The sequence below is a fragment of the Oncorhynchus masou genome, chromosome 16, assembly GCF_036934945.1.
Source record: "Oncorhynchus masou masou isolate Uvic2021 chromosome 16, UVic_Omas_1.1, whole genome shotgun sequence".
In the NCBI taxonomy this organism is placed as follows: domain Eukaryota; kingdom Metazoa; phylum Chordata; class Actinopteri; order Salmoniformes; family Salmonidae; genus Oncorhynchus; species Oncorhynchus masou.
The window spans coordinates 19,481,025-19,489,619 of NC_088227.1; the positions used below are offsets into that span (position 1 = coordinate 19,481,025).

Consider the following 8,595-nt stretch of genomic DNA (forward strand, 5'->3'; position numbering starts at 1 on the left):
GTAGTAAGACTGTTTGGACTTTTTGAATTGGAATTTCATATATGGAATTTAATATAATTTTATTTAATTAGAATTCAGTATTTTTACATTTCCTAATTAATGGAATTAATGCACATAGTATCAAACATTGAATGCAGGATTTGTTTTAAAATAGTTCTATATAGTATAGCTAGGCTAATTAAACAGTGACATGATCAGCCTGAAAGCCTGAGGGAATTGAAATCTAATTGGAAGTTGTGGAATTGTTGGGGATAAAATTGAATTGGGAATTGAATTATTGTAATTTACCTAACATTGGAATTTAGAAGAATTGAAATATCTCTGAATTCAAAGACTGATCTGGAATTTGAATTGAATTAAATGGAATTTACAGCAAGAGAGAATTCAAGTATAATTGAATTTGTAGAATTAACCCCAACCCTGCTGAGCAGGAAATAAACTCTGAGGGAGGGAATGGAGCACGAGAAACACTGACAAGAGGAGTGCCCTCAGGTCTTCGAGCCAAGCAGAATAGTGACGACAGACAACATTAGAGGAGAAATATGAAACCTTGGTTACTATGGATAGTGCTTATTTATGAATGTCGAACCCATAAGCCTCTTTTTAGAAATACTTCTTCTCTTTGAAATGTATCTTTGTCATTGTCCGAGAGAAGGTGCTGTGTGGGTGTGGATAATTTTGGGTCTGAGAACCCAGGTTTGGTTGCATAGTGTGTGTGTGTGTGTGTGTGTGTGTGCGTGTGTGCGTGTGTGCGTGTGTGTGTGTGAGATAGTAGTGCCAGTGTTGTGTGCTAGAACTCTGCAGGGCTGAGCTGACAGGACAGCACCACCACAGCGCAGGATTATGAAGTGATGTCTGACTGACTGTCCTGCTGCCACTTCATACTTCACTCTCGCTCTCTTTTTCTCTTTCTCTCACTACTCCCTTTCTGTCTGCCCCGTACCTCTCTCTCTTTCTCTCACTACTCCCTTTCTGTCTGCCCCGTACCTCTCTCTCTTTCTCTCACTACTCCCTTTCTGTCTGCCCCGTACCTCTCTCTCTTTCTCTCACTACTCCCTTTCTGTCTGCCCCGTACCTCTCTCTCTTTCTCTAACTCTTCCTCTATTTCCCTCTGAGTTCCCTGACAAACTAAATGTGTGTGTTTGTTTTACAGCACAAACCCCATACCTATTCTGGTATCACTCACTCTTACTCTCTGAGCTCAACAATAGGTATCAGATGCTTCTGATAGCCTGACGGTGTAAGGTGTGTGTGTGTGTATGTGTCAGAAAATGCTGCGCCTCTGCTCTCCTCAGCCCAAGGACAACTGCACTATGCTGATGAGAACCTATAGGGAGCTAGTCTACGTGATCACACTTCATAAAACAGTATTACACCCAGGCCGTGACACTAAAGGATGCCCCAGGCTTTACTGACACTGGGGAACTGACTAACTGGCTCTCTTCATGAGCAAATGGTTTAGTCAATTATTCCCCATCTTACCTACCTGCTCTGTGTCCGAGAGAGGATCATCACTTCAATAGGAAGTTATTGAGTGTGTCCGAGGTGTTCAACACAGTTCATCAGCTAACGTGATAGGGCCTTAAGTTTGATTGGCTATTTGTCTTTTACTGCTCTAAAATATATGATGCTAAAGCTAATTGGTCCGATCTCTCTCTTTTTGCAGACCTGCAACTCTGGATCGAAAGCCTGCAGAACTCAGTACCTTGAATGACGGCTACCAGATCCGCATCTGAGACTCATTCTCCTGGTGTCCGCGACTCCCTACCCCCATCCCACCCTCTCCTGTCCATGGTGCTTCTTTCATGCACTCTGACCCCCCCCCCCCCCCAGTCCGCCTCACAAACCCTCAAATGGGATATCTATTTAAAATACATTGTGTATATCATATTCATAAAGTATTTATAGGGTTTTACCAGCCTCATCTAAAAGGGTGAAGATGATGACATTATGCTCAGTGCTAAACTGGAGGTTGACGTCCAGTACGAACACATACATCATAAGTATTTCAACATTGCTCTACTCCTGAAGGATAGTATGCCTTCTGTATACACATCTATTATGTTTTGAATAAAGGACTTATGTCTAAGTAGAGGACATCATATCAAGATCTCTCATGCCTTTAGGGAAGTACATACTGTATGTGAGGGTGCTCTACATTGTTTTATGTAAAAAGGAGATCAACAGTTACACTTCAGTCACATTGACAATGTCAAGCGAGCTTTAAAAGCTGTGAATTTGATGCTGACATCATGTAAAAAAAGATCAAATAGTGTGACATATCTATTTTTTCAAGCCCTTCATAAAATGTAAAGATTCTTTAGATTGAATAGTTGTTGTTTTGCCTAAGCCTGTAAAGAATGTTGAGTAGTTATGCGCTGGGCTGAGCTGATTAGAAGTGAATGAGAGAGAGAAAGAGAGAGAGAGAGAGAGAGAGAGAGGTACTGTAGGCCTGAGGTGAGGGGAACCCAGAGGGGCCAAAGACCAAAGCAGTGAAGCAGAGAGCCTGCTGAGTACTGCGGCAAACCCCAGCCTTGACTAACTCCCTGTTAGCTCTGGGTTAGATTATCCCCTCTGTCTCTGTCGGCCCGCCCTCCTCTATCACAGATACAGCATAAACCAGGGCTCTCCAACCCTGTTCCTGGAAAGCTACCCTCCTGTAGGTTGTCGCTCCAACGCCAGTTGTAACTAACCTGATTCAACTTATCAACCAGCTAATGATTAGAATCAGGTGCGCTAGAATAGGGTTGGAGGGAAAACCTACAGGACGGTAGATCTCCCGGAACAGGGTTGGGGATCCCTGGTATAGATTCAATTCAAGTTTTAAGCAATTGTTCTTGTAAAGAAATCAAAGCTGGTGACAATGATGCTTTGGAGCTTAGCCAGAACATGATCTTTTATTCCAAAAATAATTTGACAGTGACGTTGGTTTGAATCTAGCCTATGCGGAGTCGCCCTAAAACGCTAACATCCCGTTTTCAGGGATACAGTATTTTCAACCTAACTTCTGTCTCCGCTCAGGCGGCTTTCTACGCCCGTTACGTTAAGTTCGGATCAATCAAATGTCAACTCTTTTATGCCTCGCTATACAGTTGTATGCAAAAACATATGTTTGATAATGTCATGTAGTTCCTAACTAGAGGCCTTTCTTGAAGTTAAGAATGCAAACACTGAACTGAACACCGCAAGACGGACATATCAATCAAATCGAAGCTCCTCATTTGCCTTCTTAACTGCCTGGGACGCATTGTCAAAGTTGTTCGGAATGTTTTTTATCGTATTCAAAAATCATCATCAGATATGCAGGAGGGTGCCAACTGAACAATATCAGATTTTGTAGCATTTGGTTAAAGAAGCTATGCACATCAAACAGATAATGATAGATAACCGTATGTCTTCCTCAATCCAAATGGTTTCTAGATTGCAGCAGAATTGAAATCCAGTCTAGTTATATTGAATTTTGAACAATATCAGTGCAGTGATGTGTCATATGATCCTTTTTGATTCGTGTGGATTGGTGCTGCTAGTCTGACAGTATACCATTAAGGCCAACATCATTGGTACCAGCTGTCTGAAAGACTACTCTAAGCACAAAACAGCCAGCTTAATATTTGATTTTGGTTTTACAATCATGCAGAAGCACAATGCGCTTCTTTTTTACACAATACAATCCTTTGTCTAATCTATGTAGGCTAGGTTTAACACTCTTATTGTTAAAAACTGCCGTAATAAAGACTTACCGGGAGAAAAGACTGCTTTCACTGCTGCAAATCTGAGAACTGAAAGGTAGTACTTGAAAGTAATGTAGTTTAAATTGATTTTTTACTCTTAGCCGTTTAGTTTTGAGCTAAATCATGTTATGGATGAGTTCCATTGGTGATTCTTTGCTGGTTCTTGAACAAATATATTACTCAGTACAGTGTTTAATCATGCAGTTTATTGTTGTTTTGAAGTGGTGGAAACACAGAAAACACATTGTTTGATGATGATGATGATGTAGCATTCTTTGGACAATGTGTGATTTTAAAGAAGGGCACTCCACATTGTAGCAGTATCAATTTTCAAAGGCCTTGCTTTGTTAACAGGTTGAACACTAAATAGGCTTGAAACGTTACATACCATCCAACGGGGTACGGTTGAAGAAAAACGGTACCACTCCTCATGATGACTGTAGATGGGTTTTTTAGCGATTTTGTATTTACCAAATGGTGGTTTAAAAATATATATATATATAAGAATCAAGTTATCTGAATAACTGCCTAATATGAGTAACCTGAAAACAGCTGCCACCACCATAATGTACCACCACCTACTGCATTCAGTGGATGAAAGGCAATGTTGTTGGGGCTAAGCGCTACTGAATATTTAGCTGTTTTCTAAGCATGACGTGGAACTCTACTTAACCTTTGTGTTTACAGCTGTAATTCAGCTTTTAGATGAGACTGCTTTACCTGTATTAAAGTGCATTTCATGAGGGGTGTTCTCTTGGCCTCTTCTCATAAATGGGAATGTAAGTGACTAGAACTCTGGGTGTTAGTGTTCTCTCTATACTAATGCCGCTAGAGCTACCAGTTGGCTGGGAATGGTGTCATATCTTTCTGGAAAGGGCTGATTTATGTCCCATTGGCTGAAGTGGAAGAAGATAAGTATTGATGGTAGATCAACGGCAGAACTAATGGAAGCATTTCTTAAGCCCTGTTTATACCTGGTTCTAACATGCGTCCTTTGTCCTGATTGTGTCCACATCCTGATTGTGCCCACATTTGTAGACCGGTGTACAATCAAAAGACACATTATGATCGGATTGTGTGGGCACAATTAGAATGTGGGCAAGATCAGGACCAAGGATGCATGTTTAGCGCCAGGTATGAACAAGGCTTCAAAAGCCCTGATGTGGCTAACAGATCTCACTATTCTCTTGAAATGAGCCTTCAGAATCTGTCCCTGTTGTTTTTACATGTATGATGATGACAAAGTGTTATTTTTGCATTACCACTGGTGGAAGCTGATGTCCTCCCAACTCCTACTGTCACAATGATCAGTTGACAATGTTTTTTATCAACTGTAGCATGTTATAATAAAAAATGATTTATCTTTTTAATTCTGTCTTTGTTGTTATTACTTTACTCAACAGGAAGGACTAGACCGGCCGATTTGACCGCATCGGAGTAAATATAAATGCTAAAATTCCAGAATATTCCCCAGTAGGCTATGGTTTCATACTGCACTGATATCTCTCTGTATATAGTCAGGCACAGGATGCCAGGTGTCTATGAATATTTTTACACCAGCTGTGTGTGACATGCAACGACACAGAGAGACGATTTATAAAATGAATCCCTAATTTCTCATCTCTGAAGCAGCTCATGGAATGCCGGGGAATGTTATACCTCTCTCTCGCTCCCTTTCTCTGTAATGTATACTCAGTGGTGTAAAGTACTTAAGTAAAACTACTTTAAAGTACTACTTAAGTCGTTTTTTTGGGTTATCTGTACTTTACCATTTATATTTTGGACAACTTTTCCTTTTACCTCACTACATTCCTAAAGCAAATAAATGTACTTTCTACTCCATACATTTTCCCTGACACCCAAATGTACTCCTTACATTTTGAATGGTTAGCAGGACAGGGAAATTGTCCAATTCACACACTTGTCAAGAGAACATCTCTGGTCATCCCTACTGCCTCTGATCTGGCAGACTCACTAAACACATGCTTCGTTTGTAAATTATGTGTTGGAGAGTGCCCCTGGCTATCTGTAAAAAAAAAAATATGCAATTGGTGCCATCTGGTTTGCTTAAGGATTTTGGAATAATTTATACTTTTACTTTTGAAACTTAAGTATATTTTAGCAATAACATTGACTTTAATACTTAAGTATATTTGAAACCAAACACTTTTACTCAAGTAGTATTTTACTGGGTGACTTTTACACTTACTTGAGTCATTTTCTATTAAGGTATATTTACTATTAATCAATTATGACAGTTGGGTACATTTCCCACCATTGTGTATAGTTGGAAATTAAATGTGATAAATCCCAATACTTTCTGACCTTGTTTTCTATCCCTCATTCCAACTTATCTAAATTACACAACAGGAAATAACTAATAGGCAATCGTCAATGAGCGTAAAGGACAAGAGCTAAGGAAAGGAATCATCTTCAAAGTATTAGGATTCATCCCATGTCTAAGCAAGAAGATGAGTCATCATCAAAGGGGTTGGATCTCACCAACTGTCAAACGATCAGCCAGTGAATGCTTTCATCCCAGAAATCCCACAAAGCAGCAGCAGCAGCTTTGCAATATCAGCAGAACATCACTGAACTCTAAGACCAGAGACGTGAGTCCTAATGGGTCTTATTTCACAGTTCACACCACCAACCATGTATGGGTTAGGTGGTGAGGAACTCAGATGGAGAAAAATGCAGAAAGACAAAGAACAGCACATTTACAAGAACATTTGAGTGATGTGAACCTGAGATAAAACAAGATGACCAACCAAAGCAGGTCGAGTTTATTTGAATGGGACATGGGTGTGAAGTGCCTACTTTTGTTTAAAAGCCTTGGCATGTCCCTGGCAAGGAAACACACACTAATTCAATTTGGCCACAGACTTGATCATATTTTGACTAGAATGTGAGCAATGTCAAAACAGAATTAAGGCCACATAGTGATACAAGTTTACAAGCAGCGGTTTGTGTGCTAGAGCAGGGCGGTTGATAGCACGGACGTGGCCATTATATAAGGCAACCAAATGCAATAGATTTTGGAGAGTTGCTTCTTTCACTACAAGAAATTCCAAATTCAATGTCCTCAAACTCTGACTTAGTTTTGGTCTAAAGAAAAAGAGTGATGTGCAATATTAGGAACAAACTTAAGGATTCTGCAGCGTGTAGAATATTGAAAACACTCCCAACGTGTTGAGAGAAATTGCCTGTCAGGAGGCTGACTCCAGTGATTCTTCATCTAAAGGCAGAGATGACTGTTTTGTTCCAATAAATGAGCTTTTCACCTAACGCACAAGCAGATTCATCTCTCAAGGTTATGTACCCTGAGTTCATTTTCATTCCTCTCCAGGTGAGAAAACTCTCACTTTTCTCTGATCAGCACGTGGAAGCTTCTCTGTCCACCTGTGTGCTTTTGGTTATCTCTGAGAGGTACCGTTCAAACAATCCCTGGAACTCATTCGATGTAATGTGACAGAATTACAGAGCAGAACTATATGCATGTACAGGGTGTCTTTAATTGCAGGTATTTTATTGTGTTAAATAAGGTATAAAAGCTATAACATAATGGACCCTCTGGAAGTAACATACAACAGGCATGGTTAAAGCCCTGACGTTTCCCTAATGATGTGATCTTAGTGAAGAAAAACTCAGGGCCCTAGTCATGGTTACATAATTGCAGCCTGGGAGACTAATCACCTCCACAGCTCACTGCACTGCAGCAAAGCAGACTGCAGCATCTGTAGAGTTCACATTACAAGAACCACCTCACCATAAATAATATTTTGATTGTCAGATCCCACTCTGCTTTAAAGTATAAAAATCAATCAACAAATCTTGTGTTGTATGTAGTGTACAGTACCAGTCAAGTTTGGACACACCTACTCACTCATTCAATGGCTTTTCTTTATTTTCACTATTTTCTACATTGTAGAATAGTAGTGAAGACATCAACACAATGAAATAACACATATGGAATCATGTAGTAAAAAGTGTTTGAGATTCTTCAAAGTAGCCACCCTTTGCCTTGATGACAGCTTTGCACACTCTTGGCGTTCTCTCAACCAGTTTCACCTGGAAAGCTTTTCCAACAGTCTTGAAGGAGTTTCCACATATGCTGAGCACTTGTTGGCTGCTTTTCCTTCATTCTGTGGTCCAACTCATCCCTAACCATCTCAATTGGGTTGAGGTCGGGTGATTGTGAAGGCTAGGTAATCTGATGCAGCACTTTTTGAAATCTGACACAGCGGTTGCATTAAGGAGGAGTCTATCTTTAATTCTGTGAATAACACTTGTATCTTTTATCAATGTTTATTATGAGTATTTCTGCAAAATCATCTGATGTTTTGGAATCAAAACATTACTTGCACATAAGGCGCCAATGGAAACTGAGATTGTTGGATATAAATATGCACATTATCGAACAATACATACATGTATTGTGTAACATGATGTCCTATGATTGTCATCTGATGAAGATCAAAGGTTAGTGATTCATTTTATCTATATTTCTGCTTTTTGTGACTCCTATCTTTGGCTGGGAAAATGGCTGTGTGTTTTTTCGATTTGGCTATGACCTAACATAATCATATGTTGTGCTTTAGCTGTAAAGCATTTTTTGAAATTGGAAACAATGGGTAGATTAACAAGATGTTTGTCTTTCATTTGCTGTATTTGACTTGTTAATGTGTGAAAGTTACATATTTCTAAAAAATATTTTTGAATTTCGCGCACAGCCTTTCCAGCGGAATGTTGTTGATGGGTAACGCTGCGCTAGAAAGGTTAAAGTGACTAGTGATACATTTATTACATCCAATTTTTGTGTTTCGCAAAGACACGGCAGTTGGAACCAAAAATCTCAAATTTG

At 39.7% G+C, this 8,595-nt stretch overlaps 1 protein-coding gene across 1 annotated transcript in view; it reads left to right on the top strand.

Annotated features, from left to right (window-relative positions):
• LOC135557613 (tubulinyl-Tyr carboxypeptidase 2-like) overlaps nucleotides 1-5,101 on the top strand; it is a 35,515-nt gene extending 30,414 nt beyond the window's left edge. Inside the window, exon 7 of the mRNA XM_064991053.1 lies at nucleotides 1,667-5,101. Within this exon, the coding sequence (XP_064847125.1) occupies nucleotides 1,667-1,736 (70 nt within the window). The 3' untranslated portion in view covers nucleotides 1,737-5,101. The remainder of the gene's footprint in view (nucleotides 1-1,666) is intronic.
• The last annotated feature ends 3,494 nt before the right edge of the window (nucleotides 5,102-8,595 follow it).